This window comes from Bombina bombina, chromosome 4 (genome assembly GCF_027579735.1).
Source record: "Bombina bombina isolate aBomBom1 chromosome 4, aBomBom1.pri, whole genome shotgun sequence".
Taxonomy (NCBI): domain Eukaryota; kingdom Metazoa; phylum Chordata; class Amphibia; order Anura; family Bombinatoridae; genus Bombina; species Bombina bombina.
This window is the reverse complement of record NC_069502.1, coordinates 442,400,060-442,422,830: the sequence shown is the minus strand read 5'-3', so window position 1 is coordinate 442,422,830 and position 22,771 is coordinate 442,400,060. Positions and strand designations below refer to the sequence as shown.

General features: G+C 41.0%; 1 protein-coding gene across 1 annotated transcript in view; it reads left to right on the top strand.

The window, feature by feature from the left end:
- Window positions 1-22,771, top strand: part of LOC128656400 (titin-like) — a 491,015-nt gene that overhangs the window by 18,954 nt on the left and 449,290 nt on the right. The window contains exons 3-4 of the mRNA XM_053710280.1: window positions 11,979-12,236; window positions 19,547-19,798. Coding sequence (XP_053566255.1) covers window positions 11,979-12,236; window positions 19,547-19,798 — 510 coding nt within the window. The remainder of the gene's footprint in view (window positions 1-11,978; window positions 12,237-19,546; window positions 19,799-22,771) is intronic.

The window sequence follows — 22,771 nt, the reverse complement described above, 5'->3', positions numbered from 1 at the left end:
AAGGCAATATTTTCAGCCAAGCACACAAGGCAATGTTTTCAGCTAAATACACAAGGAAATGTTTTCAGCCAACCACACAAGGCAATGTTTTCAGCCAAGCACACAGGGCAATGTATTCGGCCAAGCACACAGGCAATGTTTTCAGCCAAGCACACAAGACAATGTTTTCAGCCAAGCACACAAGGCAATGTTTTCAGCCAAGCACACAAGGCAATGTTTTGAGCTAAGCACACAAGGCAATGTTTTCAGCTAAGCACACAGGCAATGTTTTTAGCTAAGCACACAAGGCAATGTTTTCAGCCAAGCACACAAGACAATGTTTCCAGCCAAGCACACAGGCAATGTTTTCAGCCAAGCACACAAGACAATGTTTTCAGCCAAGCACACAAGGCAATGTTTTCAGCTAAGCACACAAGGCAATGTTTTCAGCTAAGCACACAAGGCAATGTTTTCAGCCAAGCACACAAGGCAATGTTTTCAGCTAAGCACACAAGGCAAAGGTTTTCAGCCAAGCACACAAGACAATGTTTTCAGCTAAGCACACAAGGCAAAGTTTTCAGCTAAGCACACAAGGCAATGTTTTCAGCCAAGCACACAAGGCAATGTTTTGAGCTAAGCACACAAGGCAATGTTTTCAGTCAAGCACACAAGGAAATGTTTTCAGCTAAGCACACAAGGCAATGTTTCAAGCCAAGCACACAGGCAATGTTTTCAGCCAAGAACACAAGGAAATGTTTTCAGCCAAGCACACAAGGCAATGTTTTCAGCCAAGCACACAGGGCAATGTATTCAGCCAAGCACACAAAGCAATGTTTCCAGCCAAGCACACAGGCAATGTTTTCAGCCAAGCACACAACGCAATGTTTTCAGCTAAGCACACAGGCAATGTTTTCAGCCAAGCACACAAAGCAATGTTTTCAGCCAAGCACACAGGCAATGTTTTCAGCCAAGCACACAACGCAATGTTTTCAGCTAAGCACACAGGCAATGTTTTCAGCCAAGCACACAGGCAATGTTTTCAGCCAAGCACACAAAGCAATGTTTTCAGCCAAGCACACAAGGCAATGTATTCAGCTAAGCACACAGGCAATGTTTTCAGCCAAGCACACAAAGCAATGTTTTCAGCCAAGCACACAGGCAATGTTTTCAGCCAAGCACACAACACAATGTTTTCAGCTAAGCACATGTTTTCAGCCAAGCACACAAGGCAATGTTTTCAGCTAAACACACAAGGAAATGTTTTCAGCCAAGTACACAAGGCAATGTTTTCAGCCAAGCACACAAGGCAATGTTTCTCTTGTTAAGTGTATCCAGTCCACGGATCATCCATTACTTATGGGATATTAACTCCTCCCCAACAGGAAGTGCAAGAGGATTCACCCAGCAGAGCTGCTATATAGCTCCTCCCCTAACTGCCATTACCAGTCATTCTCTTGCACCCAACGAATAGATAGGATGTGTGAGAGGACTGTGGTGATTATACTTAGTTTCATACCTTCAATCAAAAGTTTGTTATTTTATAATAGCACCGGAGTGTGTTATTCCTTCTCTGGTAGAATTTGAAGAAGAATCTACCTGAGTTTTTCTATGATTTTAGCCGGAGTAGTTAAGATCATATTGCTGTTTCTCGGCCATCTGAGGAGAGGTAAACTTCAGATCAGGGGACAGCGGGCAGATTAATCTGCAAAGAGGTATGTAGCAGCTTATTATTTTCTGACAATGGAATTGATGAGAAAATTCTGCCATACCGATATAATGTAAACTCAGCCTTAAATGCAGTAGCAGCAACTGGTATCAGGCTGTCATGTATGTATATTTTACACTTCAGTATTCTGGGGAATGGCACTTCACTGGAATTATACTGTATGCATAAAACTTTAGCCTAATTTGCAGGGACTAGCAACAGGCTTTTTAATAACACTCAATTTATTAATGTTAAACGTTTTTTGCTGGCATGTAAAATCGTTTAATTTTCTGAGGTACTGGGTGAAAAAATGTTTTGGGAACTATTTTTTTTTCCACTTGGCAGTTGTTTTATTTAATTTATGACAGTTTACTGATCTCTCTCACTGTTAGCTATCAGGGTTAGTTATCCTTTGCTAATGGGAGCAATCCTTTGCTAAAATTGTGTTTTTTACAAAGATTTGATGCTATAACTTTTCAGTTTATTAATTTTCAACTGTCATAACTTTTTTCTGTGCTTCTTATAGGCACAGTACGTTTTCATATTATAGTAAATTACTTGAAAAGTATTTCCAAGTTGCTAGTTTATTTGCTAGTGTGTTAAACATGTCTGATTCAGAGGAAGATATCTGTGCTATATGTGCTAAAGCCAAAGTGGAGCCCAATAGAAATTTATGTACTAACTGTATTGATGCTACTTTAAATAAAAGTCAATCTGTACAAATTGAACATATTTCACCAAACAACGAGGGGAGAGTTATGCCGACTAACTCGCCTCACGTGTCAGTACCTGCATCTCCCGCTCGGGAGGTGCGTGATATTGTAGCGCCGAGTACATCTGGGCGGCCATTACAAATCACATTACAGGATATGGCTACTGATATGACTGAAGTTTTGGCTAAATTACCAGAACTAAGAGGTAAGCGTGATCACTCTGGGGTGAGAACAGAGTGCGCTGATAATATTAGGGCCATGTCAGACACTGCGTCACAATTTGCAGAACATGAGGACGGAGAGCTTCATTCTGCGGGTGACGGTTCTGATCCAAACAAACTGGATTCAGATATTTCAAATTTTAAATTTAAGCTGGAAAACCTCCGTGTATTACTAGGGGAGGTGTTAGCGGCTCTGAATGATTGCAACACAGTTGCAATACCAGAGAAAATGTGTAGGTTGGATAAATATTTTGCGGTACCGGCGAGTACTGACGTTTTTCCTATACCTAAGAGACTTACTGAAATTGTTACTAAGGAGTGGGATAGACCCGGTGTGCCGTTCTCACCCCCTCCGATATTTAGAAAGATGTTTCCAATAGACGCCACCACACGGGACTTATGGCAAACGGTCCCTAAGGTGGAGGGAGCAGTTTCTACTTTAGCTAAGCGTACCACTATCCCGGTGGAGGATAGCTGTGCCTTTTCAGATCCAATGGATAAAAAGTTAGAGGGTTACCTTAAGAAAATGTTTGTTCAACAAGGTTTTATATTGCAACCTCTTGCATGCATTGCGCCTGTCACGGCTGCAGCAGCATTTTGGTTTTAGTCTCTGGAAGAGACACTTGAATCAGCTCCATTAGATGAGATTACACACAAGCTTAAAGCCCTTAAGTTAGCTAACTCATTTATTTCAGATGCCGTAGTACATTTAACTAAACTTACGGCTAAGAATTCCGGATTCGCCATTCAGGCACGCAGAGCACTGTGGCTAAAATCCTGGTCAGCTGACGTTACTTCTAAATCTAAATTGCTTAATATACCTTTCAAAGGGCAGACCTTATTCGGGCCCGGGTTGAAAGAAATTATCGCTGACATTACAGGAGGTAAAGGCCATGCCCTGCCTCAAGACAGAGCCAAACCTAAGGCTAGACAGTCTAATTTTCGTTCCTTTCGTAATTTCAAAGCAGGAGCAGCATCAACTTCCTCTGCACCAAAACAGGAAGGAGCTGTTGCTCGCTACAGACAAGGCTGGAGACCTAACCAGTCCTGGAACAAGGGCAAGCAGGCCAGGAAACCTGCTGCTGCCCCTAAGACAGCATGAATCGAGGGCCCCCGATCCGGGAACGGATCTAGTGGGGGCAGACTTTCTCTCTTCGCCCAGGCTTGGGCAAGAGATGTCCAGGATCCCTGGGCGTTAGAGATCATATCTCAGGGATACCTTCTAGACTTCAAATTCTCTCCCCCAAGAGGGAGATTTCATCTGTCAAGGTTGTCAACAAACCAAATAAAGAAAGAGGCGTTTCTACGTACATGACCACAGTGGATTTAAAGGATGCTTACCTTCACATACCGATTCACAAAGATCTTTACCGGTATCTAAGGTTTGCCTTTCTAGACAGACATTACCAGTTTGTAGCTCTTCCATTCGGATTGGCTACGGCTCCGAGAATCTTCACAAAGGTTCTGGGTGCTCTTCTGGCGGTACTAAGACCACGAGGAATTGCGGTAGCTCCGTACCTAGACGACATTCTGATACAAGCTTCAAGCTTTCAAACTGCCAAGTCTCATACAGAGTTAGTACTGGCATTTCTAAGGTCGCATGGATGGAAGGTGAACGAAAAGAAGAGTTCTCTCTTTCCACTCACAAGAGTTCCCTTCTTGGGGACTCTTATAGATTCTGTAGAAATGAAGATTTACCTGACAGAAGACAGGTTAACAAAGCTTCAAAATGCATGCCGTGTCCATCATTCCATTCAACACCCGTCAGTAGCTCAATGCATGGAGGTGATCGGCTTAATGGTAGCAGCAATGGACATAGTACCCTTTGCACGCCTACATCTCAGACTGCTGCAATTGTGCATGCTAAGTCAGTGGAATGGGGATTACTCAGACTTGTCCCCTACTCTGAATCTGGATCAAGAGACCAGAAATTCTCTTCTATGGTGGCTTTCTCGGCCACATCTGTCCAGGGGGATGCCATTCAGCAGGCCGGACTGGACAATTGTAACAACAGACGCCAGCCTACTAGGTTGGGGCGCTGTCTGGAATTCTCTGAAGGCTCAGGGACAATGGAATCAGGAGGAGAGTCTCCTACCAATAAACATTCTGGAATTGAGAGCAGTTCTCAATGCCCTTCTGGCTTGGCCCCAGTTAACAACTCGGGGGTTCATCAGGTTTCAGTCAGGCAACATCACTGTAGCTTACATCAACCATCAGGGAGGGACAAGAAGCTCCCTAGCAATGATGGAAGTATCAAAGATAATTCGCTGGGCAGAGTCTCACTCTTGCCACCTGTCAGCAATCCACATCCCGGGAGTGGAGAACTGGGAGGCGGATTTCTTAAGTCGTCAGACTTTTCATCCGGGGGAGTGGGAACTTCATCCGGAGGTCTTTGCCCAAATACTTCGACGTTGGGGCAAACCAGAGATAGATCTCATGGCGTCTCGACAGAACGCCAAGCTTCCTCGTTACGGGTCCAGATCCAGGGATCCGGGAGCGGTTCTGATAGATGCTTTGACAGCACCTTGGACCTTCGGGATGGCTTATGTGTTTCCACCCTTCCCGATGCTTCCTCGATTGATTGCCAGAATCAAACAGGAGAGAGCATCAGTGATTCTAATAGCGCCTGCATGGCCACGCAGGACTTGGTATGCAGATCTAGTGGACATGTCATCCTGTCCACCTTGGTCGCTACCTCTGAAACAGGACCTTCTGATCCAGGGTCCCTTCAAACATCAAAATCTAATTTCTCTGAAGCTGACTGCTTGGAAATTGAACGCTTGATTTTATCAAAACGTGGTTTTTCTGAGTCAGTTATTGATACCTTAATACAGGCTAGGAAGCCTGTTACCAGAAAGATTTACCATAAGATATGGCGCAAATACTTATATTGGTGCGAATCCAAGAGTTACTCATGGAGTAAGGTTAGGATTCCGAGGATATTGTCTTTTCTACAAGAAGGTTTAGAAAAGGGTTTATCCGCTAGTTCCTTAAAGGGACAGATTTCAGCTCTGTCCATTCTTTTACACAAACGTCTGTCAGAAGTTCCGGACGTTCAAGCTTTTTGTCAGGCTTTAGCTAGGATCAAGCCTGTGTTTAAAACTGTTGCTCCACCATGGAGTTTGAACTTAGTTCTTAATGTTTTACAGGGGGTTCCGTTTGAACCCCTTCATTCCATTGATATCAAGTTGTTATCTTGGAAAGTTCTGTTTTTAATGGCGATTTCCTCGGCTCGAAGAGTCTCTGAGTTATCTGCCTTACATTGTGATTCTCCTTATCTGATTTTTCATTCAGACAAGGTAGTTCTGCGTACTAAACCTGGGTTCCTACCTAAGGTGGTCACTAACAGGAATATCAATCAAGAGATTGTGGTTCCATCTTTGTGTCCTTATCCTTCTTCGAAAAAGGAACGTCTGCTACACAATCTAGATGTAGTCCGTGCCCTGAAATTTTATCTACAGGCAACTAAGGATTTTCGACAAACGTCTTCCCTGTTTGTCATTTATTCTGGTCAGAGGAGAGGTCAAAAAGCTTCGGCTACCTCTCTCTCCTTTTGGCTTCGTAGCATAATACGGTTAGCCTATGAGACTGCTGGACAGCAGCCTCCTGAAAGAATTACAGCACATTCTACTAGAGCTGTGGCTTCCACTTGGGCCTTTAAGAATGAGGCTTCTGTTGAACAGACTTGCAAGGCTGCAACTTGGTCTTCTCTTCATACTTTTTCCAAATTTTACAAATTTGACACTTTTGCTTCTTCGGTGGCTGTTTTTGGGAGAAAGGTTCTTCAGGCAGTGGTTCCTTCCGTATAAAGAGCCTGCCTGTCCCTCCCGTCATCCGTGTACTTTAGCTTTGGTATTGGTATCCCATAAGTAATGGATGATCCGTGGACTGGATACACTTAACAAGAGAAAACATAATTTATGCTTACCTGATAAATTTATTTCTCTTGTAGTGTATCCAGTCCACGGCCCGCCCTGTCACTTTAAGGCAGGTAATTTTTCCATTAAACTACAGTCACCACTGCACCCTATGGTTTTCCTTTCTCTGCATGTTTTCGGTCGAATGACTGGTAATGGCAGTTAGGGGAGGAGCTATATAGCAGCTCTGCTGGGTGAATCCTCTTGCACTTCCTGTTGGGGAGGAGTTAATATCCCATAAGTAATGGATGATCCGTGGACTGGATACACTACAAGAGAAATAAATTTATCAGGTAAGCATAAATTATGTTTTTCAGCTAAGCACACAAGGCAATGTTTCCAGCCAAGCACACAAGGCAATGTTTTCAGCTAAGCACAGAAGGCAATGTTTTCAGCTAAGCACACAAGGCAATATTTTCAGCCAAGCACACAAGGCAATGTTTTCAGCTAAGCACACAAGGCAATGTTTTCAGCCAAGCACACAGGGCAATGTTTTCAGCCAAGCACACAAAGCAATGTTTTCAGCTAAATACACGAGGAAATTTTTTCAGCCAACCACACAAGGCAATGTTTTCAGCCAAGCACACAAGGCAATGTATTCAGCCAAGCACACAATGCAATGTTTCCAGCCAAGCACACAGGCAATGTTTTCAGCTAAGCACACAACGCAATGTTTTCAGCTAAGCACACAAGGCAATGTTTTCAGCTATGCACACAAGGCAATGTTTTCAGCTAAGCACACAAGGCAATATTTTCAGCCAAGCACACAAGGCAATGTTTTCAGCTAAATACACAAGGAAATGTTTTCAGCCAACCACACAAGGCAATGTTTTCAGCCAAGCACACAGGGCAATGTATTCGGCCAAGCACACAGGCAATGTTTTCAGCTAAATACACAAGGAAATATTTTCAGCCAACCACACAAGGCAATGTTTTCAGCCAAGCACACAAGGCAATGTATTCAGCCAACCACACAGGCAATGTTTTCAGTCAAGCACACAATGCAATGTTTCCAGCCAAGCACACAGGCAATGTTTTCAGCTAAGCACACAATGCAATGTTTTCAGCTAAGCACACAGGCATTGTTTTCAGCCAAGCACACAAGGCAATGTTTTCAGCTAAACACACAAGGAAATGTTTTCAGCCAAGCACACAAGGCAATGTTTTCAGCCAAGTACACAAGGCAATGTTTTCAGCCAAGTACACAAGGCAATGTTTTCAGCTAAGCACACAAGGAAATGTTTTCAGCTAAACACACAAGGAAATGTTTTCAGCCAAGTACAAAAGGCAATGTTTTCAGCTAAGCACACAAGGCAATGTTTTCAGCCAAGCACACAGGCAATGTTTTCAGCCAAGCACACGTGGCAATGTTTTCAGCCAAGCACACAAGGCAATGTATTCAGCCAAGCACACAGGCAATGTTTTCAGCCAAGCACACAAAGCAATGTTTTCAGCCAAGCACACAGGCAATGTTTTCAGCCAAGCACACAACGCAATGTTTTCAGCTAAGCACACAGGCAATGTTTTCAGCCAAGCACACAGGCAATGTTTTCAGCCAAGCACACAAAGCAATGTTTTCAGCTAAGCACACAAGGCAATGTATTCAGCTAAGCACACAGGCAATGTTTTCAGCCAAGCACACAAGGCAATGTATTCAGCTAAGCACACAGGCAATGTTTCCAGCCAAGCACACAAGGCAATGTTTTCAGCTAAGCACAGAAGGCAATGTTTTCAGCTAAGCACACAAGGCAATATTTTCAGCCAAGCACACAAGGCAATGTTTTCAGCTAAGCACACAAGGCAATGTTTTCAGCCAAGCACACAGGGCAATGTTTTCAGCCAAGCACACAAAGCAATGTTTTCAGCTAAATACACAAGGAAATTTTTTCAGCCAACCACACAAGGCAATGTTTTCAGCCAAGCACACAAGGCAATGTATTCAGCCAAGCACACAATGCAATGTTTCCAGCCAAGCACACAGGCAATGTTTTCAGCTAAGCACACAACGCAATGTTTTCAGCTAAGCACACAAGGCAATGTTTTCAGCTAAGCACACAAGGCAATGTTTTCAGCTAAGCACACAAGGCAATATTTTCAGCCAAGCACACAAGGCAATGTTTTCAGCTAAATACACAAGGAAATGTTTTCAGCCAACCACACAAGGCAATGTTTTCAGCCAAGCACACAGGGCAATGTATTCGGCCAAGCACACAGGCAATGTTTTCAGCTAAATACACAAGGAAATATTTTCAGCCAACCACACAAGGCAATGTTTTCAGCCAAGCACACAAGGCAATGTATTCAGCCAACCACACAGGCAATGTTTTCAGTCAAGCACACAATGCAATGTTTCCAGCCAAGCACACAGGCAATGTTTTCAGCTAAGCACACAATGCAATGTTTTCAGCTAAGCACACAGGCATTGTTTTCAGCCAAGCACACAAGGCAATGTTTTCAGCTAAACACACAAGGAAATGTTTTCAGCCAAGCACACAAGGCAATGTTTTCAGCCAAGTACACAAGGCAATGTTTTCAGCCAAGTACACAAGGCAATGTTTTCAGCTAAGCACACAAGGAAATGTTTTCAGCTAAACACACAAGGAAATGTTTTCAGCCAAGTACAAAAGGCAATGTTTTCAGCTAAGCACACAAGGCAATGTTTTCAGCCAAGCACACAGGCAATGTTTTCAGCCAAGCACACGTGGCAATGTTTTCAGCCAAGCACACAAGGCAATGTATTCAGCCAAGCACACAGGCAATGTTTTCAGCCAAGCACACAAAGCAATGTTTTCAGCCAAGCACACAGGCAATGTTTTCAGCCAAGCACACAACGCAATGTTTTCAGCTAAGCACACAGGCAATGTTTTCAGCCAAGCACACAGGCAATGTTTTCAGCCAAGCACACAAAGCAATGTTTTCAGCCAAGCACACAAGGCAATGTATTCAGCTAAGCACACAGGCAATGTTTTCAGCCAAGCACACAAAGCAATGTTTTCAGCCAAGCACACAGGCAATGTTTTCAGCCAAGCACACAACACAATGTTTTCAGCTAAGCACATGTTTTCAGCCAAGCACACAAGGCAATGTTTTCAGCTAAACACACAAGGCAATGTTTTCAGCCAAGCACACAAGGCAATGTTTTCAGCTAAGCACACAAGGCAATGTTTCCAGCCAAGCACACAAGGCAATGTTTTCAGCTAAGCACAGAAGGCAATGTTTTCAGCTAAGCACACAAGGCAATATTTTCAGCCAAGCACACAAGGCAATGTTTTCAGCTAAGCACACAAGGCAATGTTTTCAGCCAAGCACACAGGGCAATGTTTTCAGCCAAGCACACAAAGCAATGTTTTCAGCTAAATACACAAGGAAATTTTTTCAGCCAACCACACAAGGCAATGTTTTCAGCCAAGCACACAAGGCAATGTATTCAGCCAAGCACACAATGCAATGTTTCCAGTCAAGCACACAGGCAATGTTTTCAGCTAAGCACACAACGCAATGTTTTCAGCTAAGCACACAAGGCAATGTTTTCAGCTAAGCACACAAGGCAATGTTTTCAGCTAAGCACACAAGGCAATATTTTCAGCCAAGCACACAAGGCAATGTTTTCAGCTAAATACACAAGGAAATGTTTTCAGCCAACCACACAAGGCAATGTTTTCAGCCAAGCACACAGGGCAATGTATTCGGCCAAGCACACAGGCAATGTTTTCAGCTAAATACACAAGGAAATATTTTCAGCCAACCACACAAGGCAATGTTTTCAGCCAAGCACACAAGGCAATGTATTCAGCCAAGCACACAAGGCAATGTATTCAGCCAACCACACAGGCAATGTTTTCAGTCAAGCACACAATGCAATGTTTCCAGCCAAGCACACAGGCGATGTTTTCAGCTAAGCACACAATGCAATGTTTTCAGCTAAGCACACAGGCATTGTTTTCAGCCAAGCACACAAGGCAATGTTTTCAGCTAAACACACAAGGAAATGTTTTCAGCCAAGCACACAAGGCAATGTTTTCAGCCAAGTACACAAGGCAATGTTTTCAGCCAAGTACACAAGGCAATGTTTTCAGCTAAGCACACAAGGAAATGTTTTCAGCTAAACACACAAGGAAATGTTTTCAGCCAAGTACACAAGGCAATGTTTTCAGCCAAGTACACAAGGCAATGTTTTCAGCTGAGCACACAAGGCAATGTTTTCAGCTAAACACACAAGGAAATGTTTTCAGCCAAGTACACAAGGCAATGTTTTCAGCTAAGCACACAAGGCAATGTTTTCAGCTAAGCACACAAGGAAATGTTTTCAGCCAAGTACACAAGGCAATGTTTTCAGCTAAGCACACAAGGCAATGTTTTCAGCTAAGCACACAAGGCAATGTTTTCAGCTAAGCACACAAGGCAATGTTTTCAGCCAAGCACACAAGGCAATGTTTTCAGCTAAATACACAAGGAAATGTTTTCAGCCATCCACACAAGGCAATGTTTTCAGCCAAGCACACAGGGCAATGTATTTGGCCAAACACACAGGCAATGTTTTCAGCTAAATACACAAGGAAATATTTTCAGCCAACCACACAAGGCAATGTTTTCAGCCAAGCACACAAGGCAATGTATTCAGCCAAGCACACAAGGCAATGTATTCAGCCAACCACACAGGCAATGTTTTCAGTCAAGCACACAATGCAATGTTTCCAGCCAAGCACACAGGCGATGTTTTCAGCTAAGCACACAATGCAATGTTTTCAGCTAAGCACACAGGCATTGTTTTCAGCCAAGCACACAAGGCAATGTTTTCAGCTAAACACACAAGGAAATGTTTTCAGCCAAGCACACAAGGCAATGTTTTCAGCCAAGTACACAAGGCAATGTTTTCAGCCAAGTACACAAGGCAATGTTTTCAGCTAAGCACACAAGGAAATGTTTTCAGCTAAACACACAAGGAAATGTTTTCAGCCAAGTACACAAGGCAATGTTTTCAGCCAAGTACACAAGGCAATGTTTTCAGCTGAGCACACAAGGCAATGTTTTCAGCTAAACACACAAGGAAATGTTTTCAGCCAAGTACACAAGGCAATGTTTTCAGCTAAGCACACAAGGCAATGTTTTCAGCTAAGCACACAAGGAAATGTTTTCAGCCAAGTACACAAGGCAATGTTTTCAGCTAAGCACACAAGGCAATGTTTTCAGCTAAGCACACAAGGCAATGTTTTCAGCTAAGCACACAAGGCAATGTTTTCAGCCAAGCACACAAGGCAACATTTTAAACTATTGATTGCATTTTCAGTAATATTGTCCTTTCATATTAGCTGGTTATGATTATTTTTTTATCATATAGGATTGCAAAAAAATAATATAATATATTTAAAACAAAGTAAATTAGATCCCAGTCTAAAAAATATGTTTCCTTGATTTATATGTTACAAACTTATTTTCCTTTTAGTGCCTAGCATAGTCAATAACCTGAAAATATTGAAAGTCACCACCAGATCTGTGTCTCTAAGCTGGGAACCACCTGAGGGAAACACAAGTTCTTATCTGATACAAATCCAGGGAAATTCAACTTTTAGTAAAATTGTAAATTCAACTTCTGTTACAATTGAAGATCTGATACCCGGGAATTATTACACATTCCTGGTCTCTGCTCTTGCTGGCAAAACTGATCTACAGGGGGAGAGCAGTAATATATCTACATATACAGGTAAGTGTATTTATAGAAAAACATTTTTAGATGAAAAGTAATGATAAATGCACTAATAAATGCTTTTAATTTAATTTTTTTTTGTATTACTGTGTCAGATGTGCTGAATAATGTGACTATCCATTACTAGTGCATTTGTAAGTCTTTAGTGCCAGCCACCAGTGGGAATTAATCGTTCTTATCTCATAAAAATGATTGTAAATCCCGCATTCAATAACACAGTGGCCTCACCATCAGTTACAATTTAAGATCTGATGGCAATTATTACACATTCATGGTCTCTGCTCAGCTTTCTATTTTAATGGGAAAGTGTTTATATTACGGAATATATTGTGCACTGGTATTAAAAGTGACCCGCAATGCGAATGCAACCTCGATAGCGCGCATCCATAGGCTCCAATGGGAGCCTTGTTTTCATGCCGTGAGATGGGCAGCAAATGTTAAATATATATGTACAGTATATGAACACCCACAGCTGCCAACTTAAACCCCTTATAACTGCTTTGTGCAGTTTTTTTTAGTAAATAAAAAAATGCTATTTTTTTAATAAAAAAAATACAATATACTTTATTTAATATACTTTATTTTGGAGGCAATTGGGAGATATTTTGAAAATTAACCAGAGATCTGATCTCTGGTTAATTTTCGGAGTGCTATTTGCTACTGTGAGCTCTTGATAGCAATAACCAGCCAATGGTAATGGCTGGTTATTTATCGCGCACCCGTAAACTGGCAAATTTGTAATCTAGCCCTTAAGTAGAAACAAAGTTAAAAATACAACTTTAGGCCAAGAGCAAGTGGATAGCTTATTAATTTTAAACAGTAACATTCACCAGAAAATTATATTAAAGGGACATTGAACATTTTTCTTTGCTTTGTTTGCAGATGATCCATTTATATAGCCCATCTGTAACAATGTATAATTTTGCTTATTTTTTATTAACATTTTGCTGATTTTCAGACTCCTAACCAAGCACCAAAGTATTAAATGTAGACTAAATTCTACAGACTCCTGCTTGCTCCTGTTTGTTTAATGGGTCTTTATATATGCAGGAGAGGGGGGAGGGTCTGCTCTTCCTGCTTTCTCAGCCTCTTTCAGTGGGTGTCCCAGCCTAACATAATCAACAGTATTTAACCCCATAAGGACCGGTAATTTCAGATATAAAACTCAAAGGACCAGAGCTTTTTTTTTATGATTTTTGCTATCACTCAATTTAAAACTAAATTTTACCTTTCAAAACTAAATATATATTTTTTAGTAGACAACCCAAGGTATTGCTCTAGGCCCCTTTTGGTATATTTCATGCCACCAAATAAAAATGTTTTTTTAACTTTTTCACAAATGTTGGGGTACTCACTGAAATAATTTACATATCACATATGAATTCATAACACAAATGATTGCAAAAGCTTTTCAAGGATCCCCTTTATTTACAAATAGCAGACATGCATAGCTTTGCCATTGCCTTTTGGTAATTAGAAGGCTACTAATTTCAGCTGTGTACTACACTTCTGAAATTCCCTGCAGTGAATGGGTTAATCAGGTAGCTGGTAAGGTTAAGTTTAGCTATAGTATAGAGATTACCCACCCACCTGATATCTCCCCCCCCTTTATCCATACTTCATCCCTCATAAACAGCTCTGTTCCCTTCCTCGACCCCATTTTTTAAATGTTGTTTAAAACATTTCCCCACTAATTAGCATCTGCCATCTGTTTGCCAGTACCTAGTTCATATATAATTTTACCTTTTTTTATTTAAAAAATCCCCCCAAACTTTTTTTCTGTAATGTAGTGCCTCCCCACCCCTCTCCCCTCCAAGCGATATTCTGTAGGGCCCCCTCACCCAACACATTTTCTGTAGGTAGTGGATCCCTCCCTTCCTCTCTCTCTCCCTCCCTCCCTCTCGCGGTGGAATTTTTTTTCTGCATGTAGCAGTACGACCCACTTTCCCCCTCCCTGCTTCTCCCGCCACCCTCCAGCGATGGGCCGCCCACCCAGCTCCCACCTGACCCTTTCACACAAAAAAAATGTATGGCACCACCACAAACCGATGCATCAGTGATCTTCTGCCCTGCTATTTCAGCAGAAATAATTCAATATTGCCGCTGTCAGCGAGACCGCTGCAGAAAGAGCCAAGGACAGCAGCACTGTACTCACATGGCTTAGATTCAATAAAACCAATTTGGGAAACTAATAATAGTTTGCAGAAAACACTTGCTGCAAAATTGCAACTCAAAAATTGGAAAATTCAAAGATTTGTATCTTTTCTTTGTCACACCTTTGAGTTGGGGCAACATCACAAAAATGCCTTTAAAATGTTACAGAATAAACAAATTTTAAATAGAACTCCCTCTTTAAAATAGTACGCACTAACATATGCAAAAATAAAACTTGAAAACAGTTTAAGAGAAAAATAAAAATTGAGACAACCTTATCTTCTTTGAAACAGCGATACACAATTGCAAGACAATGGCCTCTAGTTATCAAGCCGTCAACCGCAAATACGCTGGAATTCCACAGTGTATTTGTGGCGAGGCTGATTCACCTTAGTTATCAAGCCCTACAGCCCAAGAAAAGTAGAATATAGTGACGTAACCTACGATCCGCCGGACTCAGTCTGACACAGATTGATGGTTACGTCACTACAGATGTTCCGAATGCAAGTTCGGCACAATCTCACTACTTTTGGTAGTTATCAAACTACTACTAGGTACGCTCGCCACTATTCCGGGCCAGCATACCTGGATTTCAATCCGCCGCCCTGGAGGCGGCGGATCCCATAGGAATCAATGGGAGTCTGACAGCAGCGAGAGCTCATGTTCGCTGCTGCCTGATATCCCATTGATTCCTATGGGAGATGTCTGCACCTCACACCCTAACATGTAACCCGAGTCTAAACACCCCTAATCTGTCCCCCTACACTGCCGCCACCTACTTTATACATATTAACCCCTAAACCGCCGCTCCCGGACCCCGCCGCAACTAAATAAACTTACTAACCCCTAAACCGCTGCTCCCGGACCCCGCTGCAACTATAATAAATATATTAACCCCTAAACCGCCGCTCCCGGACCCCGCCGCCACCTACAAAATACCTATTAACCCCTAATCTGCCACCCCCTATACCGCCGCCACCTATATTAAATTTATTAACCCCTATCCTGCCCCCCCTATACCGCCGCCACTATATTTAACTTATTAACCCCTAAACCTAAGTCTAACCCTAACCCTAACACCCCCCTAACTTTAATATTATTTTAATAAATCTAAATAAAACTTACTATTATTAACTAAATTATTCCTATTTAAAACTAAATACTTACCTATAAAATAAACCCTAATATAGCTACAATATAACTAATAATTATATTGTAGCTATTTTAGGATTTATTTTTATTTTACAGGCAACTTTATATTTATTTTAGCTAGGTAGAATAGTTATTAAATCGTTATTAACTATTTAATAGCTACCTAGCTAAAATACTTACAAAATTACCTGTAAAATAAATCCTAACCTAAGTTACAATTAAACCTAACACTACACTATCATTAAACTAATTAAATAAATTAACTACAATTACCTAAAATTAAATACAATTAAATAAACTAAACTATAGTACAAAAAACCCCCCACTAAATTACATAAAATAAAAAAAGAATTACAAGAAGTTTAAACTAATTACACCGAATCTAAGCGCCCTAATAAAATAATAAAGCCCCCCAAAATAAAAAAAATGCCCTACCCTATTCTAAATTACAAAGTAATCAGCTCTTTTACCAGCCCTTAAAATGGCTTTTTGCGGGGCATTGCCCCATAGTAATCAGCTCTTTTACCTGTAAAAAAAAATACAACCCCCCCAACATTAAAACCCACCACCCACATACCCCTACTCTAACCCACCCAAACCCCCCTTAAAAAAAACTAACACGAACCCCCTGAAGATCTCAACAGCCAATAGAATGCAAGGTCAATCTGATTGGCTGATTGAATCAGCCAATCGGATTTTTCCTACCTTAATTCCGATTGGCTGATAGAATCCTATCAGCCAATCAGAATTCAAGGGACGCCATCTTGGATGACGTCCCTTAAAGGAACCTTCATTCATCGTTAGTCCATCGGGCCAGCAGGATGTTCCACATCAGAGGTCTGGAAGATGGAGCCGTGGTTGGATGAAGATAGAAGACACCGCTTGGATGAAGACTTCTACCGGATGGAGGACCTCTTCTTGCTCCGCTTGGATGAAGAATTCGGCTCGGCTGGGTGAAGACTACTCAAGGTAGGGAGATCTTCAGGGGGGTTAGTGTTACGTTTTTTATTAAGGGGGGTTTGGGTGGGTTAGAGTAGGGGTATGTGGGTGGTGGGTTTTAATGTTGGGGGGGTTGTATTTTTTTTAACAGGTAAAAGAGCTGATTACTTTGGGGCAATGCCCCGCAAAAAGCCCTTTTATGGGCTGGTAAAAGAGCTGATTACTTTGTAATTTAGAATAGGATAGGGCATTTTTTTTATTTTGGGGGGCTTTATTATTTTATTAGGGGGCTTAGATTAGGTGTAATTAGTTTAAACTACTTGTAATTTTTTTTTATTTTCTGTAATTTAGTGGGGTTTTTTTGTACTATAGTTTAGTTTATTTAATTGTATTTAATTTTAGGTAATTGTAGTTAATTTATTTAATTAGTTTAATGATAGTGTAGTGTTAGGTTTAATTGTAACTTAGGTTAGGATTTATTTTACAGGTAATTTTGTAAGTATTTTAGCTAGGTAGCTATTAAATAGTTATTAACTATTTAATAGCTATTGTACCTAGTTAAAATAAATACAAAGTTGCCTGTAAAATAAATATAAATCCTAAAATAGCTACATTGTAACTATTAGTTATATTGTAGCTATATTAGGGTTTATTTTATAGGTAAGTATTTAGTTTTAAATAGGAATAATTTAGTTAATAATAGTAAGTTTTATTTAGATTTATTAAAATAATATTAAAGTTAGGGGGGTGTTGGGGTTAGTGTTAGACTTAGGTTTAGGGGTTAATAAGTTTAATATAGGTGGCGGCAGTATAGGGGGGCAGGATAGAGGTCAATAAGTTTAATATAGGTGGCGGCGGGGTCCGGGAGCGGCGATTTAGGGGTTAAACATTTAATTTAGTTGCGGCGGGGTCCGGGAGTGGCGGTTTAGGGGTTAATGAGTTTAATGTAGGTGGCGGCGGTGTAGTGGGGGGCAGGATAGGGGTTAATAAATGTAATGTCGGTGGTGGTGGGCTCCGGGTGCGGCAATTTAGGGGTTAAACAATTTATTTAGTTGCGGCGGGGTCCAGGATCCGCAGGATAGGGGTTATTAACTTTAATATAGGTGGCGGCGGTATAGGGGGCGGCAGATTAGGCATTAATAGGTATAATGTAGGTGGCGGCGGGGTCCGGGAGCGGCGGTTTAGGGGTTAATACATTTATTATAGTTGCGGCAGGGTCCAGTAGCGGCGGTTTAGGGGGTAAAACAGTATAGTATAGTGTGGGTGCTTAGTGACAGGCTATCAAGAAAGCTGCGAAGAAGCCGATGAGCAGCGAGATCGATGACTGTCCGTTAACAACAGTCCACTGCTCATCGCTCCGTACTTGGTGCGCGGCTTCTTGACAGCTTTTTTTATAACTTTGGCGAACGTATTCAGGTTCGCGGCGGCGATGGTAGGCGAGCTTAGGCGAGCGTATTGGGCCGGCGAATGCAGGTAAATAGACGCCTTCATAACTAGAGGCCAATGTATTTCACTGTGTTTATGAATTACATGTACTGGATCTAAGTATAGGTGAAAAATTATGACCACACAACTGGTACACCCATGACTGGCCCCTCATTTGCATATGCAAGATCACCAAGACACTTTTTATTCTATATAACGAAGCTACAAAACAGACTTGCATTTGTTATTTTACAACAAAAATTTACATAGTGCTGCAGTTATAGTTATTGTTTTTCCGTGTTGCTAGTGGTTCCTGTTTATTGCATGAGATATTATGTATTGTGCACCTCACAAAACTATAGCTGTTAATGGCAGGAACATTCAATAATAAAACTATGGGAAATATAGGTAAAGCGAGGCTCAATACATTTTACACATGATCTCGCCTTTACAAGGAGGCTTCTCTCAGTACCTTAATGTAAATCTAGCCCATGATTGGGCCAAAATCATGAATGCTGGTTATGTATTGTGCTTCTCACAAAACTATAGCTGTTAATGGCAGGAGCATTCAGTAATAAAATTATGGGAAAAATAGATAAATCGATTCTCAATACATTTTACACCCACAAATGAGTTTTATTGAGTCTAGGCCAATGTCTGTTTTTGGAAGATGAATGAGATAATTGAGGTGAAAGACAAACAAACTACATTCAGGAATAATAAAGGTCTTGAGACCTTTTACTTATCCCCTAAGAGGAAGAAAGAAAAAAAACTACACCTTAACATTCTCCCCAAAGGCCTGATGATCTAAACTTCTTTGCTCTGGGGAGATGATCTAATACGTCTCGTCAGTACTGTGAGGTCCCTCAAAAACTTTTAAAAAGGTAATTTTTTTCTTGAGAGCAGTTTATCTCTCTATGAGTTCTGGATTTGAAGGAGAGACCCCTACAGCGCAAAATAAAGCTAAAAAAGAGAGCCAAAGATTTGGCAAGATTTCTCTCCATGCCAGTGAGTTTCTGATCATCAGGCCCCAAAAAGGACACAACACTCAGAATATGCAGTCAATAGTCCAGCAATGTATTTATTAATATAAACTCCTTCCCACACAAGATCTGGGCTATCTGTCAGATATATCACAAAACATAACCAAGATAGAAAATGGGGAGCTTCCTCTTGCATGTGTCTGAGTTTAATGAATACTTTCCAACAATCCGACTTTAAACTCTACTAAATTCTACTCTACTAAATAAACTATACAACATTAACACACAGATACCCTTTACCCCCCAAGGAAAGTGGTGTAAAATAAAGGGTATTTGATTAATGGGATAAACTTCCATTAGAGGTGGTAAAGACAAACAATATGGGAGACTTCAAGAATGCCTGAGATAAGTGTAACCATATCTTATGAACTAATTGAGCTTATACTTTAAAGAAAACATTGGCAGAGTTTTTAAACCTATGGTTCTTATATGCTAAGAAAATCAATGTTTCTATATTTTCCCCACTTGGGCCCATCAAGGGTCTATTTTTTTACCTAACTGAGAGCAGTAAAGGTAAATTAAATCCATATGAATGCTTACTATTCTTACTGTGAAATATCTTGTTAATGATAAATATTGCATTTTTATTTCTAGAACCTTCCTATGTAACTATCCTTGAGGTCTTTAAAGTAAACAGCACCTCACTGTACGTGAGTTGGCTCCTTTCAGAAGGCAACAGAAGTTCTTATCTGGTAGAAGTTTCAGGAGATCTACCTCAGAGTTTCAATGTGGGCTCAGAATCAGTGACTATCACAAACCTGACCAGTGGGAGCCAGTACACAGTGAGGATTTCTGCAGTTGGAGAGAACAACTTAAGAGGGAGTAGCAGTGAGATTTCAGTACTATGTAAGTTTTGCCATTGTGCTTGAATAGTTAGAATTTTAAAAACCTATAATTTCACTTAGTTATATTTTGTAAATATGAGTATTATCAACTAATACGACTTTTTTTGAAATGGCTTGTTAAATTAAACTTTTAAAGTAAACTTTTAATGAAATCTATCTATCAATAAATCATGTAAAAACTGTAAAAACTGAGAGACGAAGAAAGGGATAAGATTCAGATGAATCCATGTAACAGAAAAACAAGTGGGTTTATGTTATTTTTTTTTTTAATCATGCCTATCTACTTATTTAATTTTGTTATTACACATGCTCAATACTTGCACTGGTATTATTTATATTCCCTTCACAGTGCTATGGCATGCAATATATGAAGCTTTTCATCTCTGCAGTTGGGGGAACTACAGTTCCCTGCATTCTGTGGTGGTGGACATGTTTAAAAGAAGGCATGAGAAGTCTGGGGACCTTTTTGGTGATGTCTATTTAGGAGTGGGGGTAACAGGCTTGTGAGTAAAGAAAAAGTTAAGCAGCAGTGACAAAGTTGACTTGCAGAGAGAGATTTGAACAAAAGAAAGAGAGAAATTGAATAGCAGAGAAAACAGTTGAACATCAGAGAGAACTGAAAAGTGGAGACAGACTTGACCAGCAGAGAGAGAGTTGAAAAGCAGAGACATTGGCTGAAGAGCAGAGATATTACTCTGTGAGTTTATAGTTAATAACTATTAATTACTTTATTGTAAAGGGATATCTGTAGTTAAGACTGGTAGGTACTGTTATCTGTATGTTTTCAGCAATGTTGCATGTGAAGTTGTTTATTAAAAACTATCGTCTAGATTTCGAGTCTTGCGTTAGCCTTAAAAAGCAGGGTTGAGAGGTCCCAACGCTGCTTTTTAACGCCCGCTGGTATTACGAGTCTGGCAGGTACAGGTGTACCGCTCACCTTTCTTCCGCGACTCGAGCATACCAAAAATCCACTTACATCAATTGCGTATACTATCTTTTTAATGGGATTTGCCTAACGCCGGTATTACGAGTCTTGCAAAAAGTGAGCAGTACACCCTCTCCTGTCAAGACTCCTACCGCATTTAAAAGTCAGTAGTTAAGAGTTTTATGGGCTAACGCCGTAACATAAAACTCTTAACTAAAGTGCTAAAAAGTAAACTAATACCCATAAACTAACTATTAACCCCTAAACCGAAGCCCCCCGCACATCTCAAACATTTAAATACATTTTTTATCCCCTAATCTGCCAACCGGACATCACCGCCACTGTAATAAATATATTAACCCCTAAACTGCCGCACTCCCGCATCACAAACACTAGTTAAATTTTATTAACCCCTAATCTGCCGTCCCTAACATCGCCAACACCTACCTACATTTATTAACCCCTAATCTGCCGCACCCAACGTCTCTGCCACTATTTTAAATGTATTAACCCCTAAACCTAAGTCTAACCCTAACCCCCACCTAACTTAAATATAATTTAAAATAATCTAAATAAAATTACTACAATTAAACATTAAAAACCCCCACCCACACACCCAACCCTACTCTAAAACCCACCCAATCCCCCCTTAATAAAACCTAACACTAACCCCTTGAAGATCACCCTACCTTGAGACGTCTTCATTCAACCGGGCAGAAGTGGTCCTCCAGACCGGCAGAAGTCTTCATCCGATCCGGGCAGAAGAGGACCTCCAGATGGGCAGAAGTCTTTATCCAGGCGGCATCTTCTATCTTCATCCATCCGGAGCGGAGCGGGTCCATCTTCAAGCCATCCGACGCGGAGCATCCTCTTCCATCCGACGACTAACACTAAATGACGGTACCTTTAAGTGACATCATCCAAGTTGGCGTCCCTTCAATTCTGATTGGCTGATAGAATTCTATCAGCCAATCGGAATTAAGGTAGAAAAAATCCTATTGGCTGATGCAATCAACCAATAGGATTGAAGTTCAATCCTATTGGCTGATCCAATCAGCCAATAGGATTGAGCTCGCATTCTATTGGCTGATTGGAACAGCCAATAGAATGCAAGCTCAATACTATTGGATGATTGCATCATCCAATAGGATTTTTTCTACCTTAATTCCGATTGGCTGATAGAATTCTATCAGCCAATCAGAATTGAAGGGACGCCATCTAGGATGACATCACTTAAAGGTACAGTCATTTAGTATAAGTCGTCAGATGGACGAGGATGCTCTGCGTCGGATGGCTTGAAGATGGACCCGCTCCACTCCAGATGGATGAAGATAGAAGATGCCACCTGGATGAAGACTTCTGCCCGTCTGGAGGTCCTCTTCCACCCGGATCGGATGAAGACTTCTGGCCGTCTGGAGGACCACTTCTGCCCGGTTGGGTGAAGACGTCTCAAGGTAGGGTGATCTTCAAGGAGTTAGTGTTAGGTTTTATTAAGGGGAGATTGGGTGGGTTTTAGAGTAGGGTTGGGTGTGTGGGTGGTGGGTTTTCTCCCCCATTGATTCCTATGGGGAAATCGTGCACAAGCACGTTACACCAGCTTACCGCTGACTTAAGCAGCGCTGGTATTGAGGGGAGATGTGGAGCAAAATTTTGGTCAATGCTCACTTTTTTGCGGCTAACGCCGCGTTGTCTTAAGTGAGCGGTGAGAAAAAAATGCTCGTTAACACCGCACACCATTAAAGACAAAAACTCGTAATCTAGGTGATTGTATGGCAATACTAAGCTTTCATATAAAAACATCATATTAATAGTATTACATGACATTTCAATACCAGCACAGATATTTCTAAACAATCTAGATGGTAAGCTTTAAAGACAAGCAATTTTTTTAATGGGTGTGTTTATTGGCATTGTGATGCCATATTTGCATGAGCAGCAAAATACATTTGAAGATACATAAATTCTGTTTATAATATTTACACAGATCCAGTTCTTGTAAGCAACATAAATACTTTAAAAACAGATTAGAAATAGTAACATGATTTTACC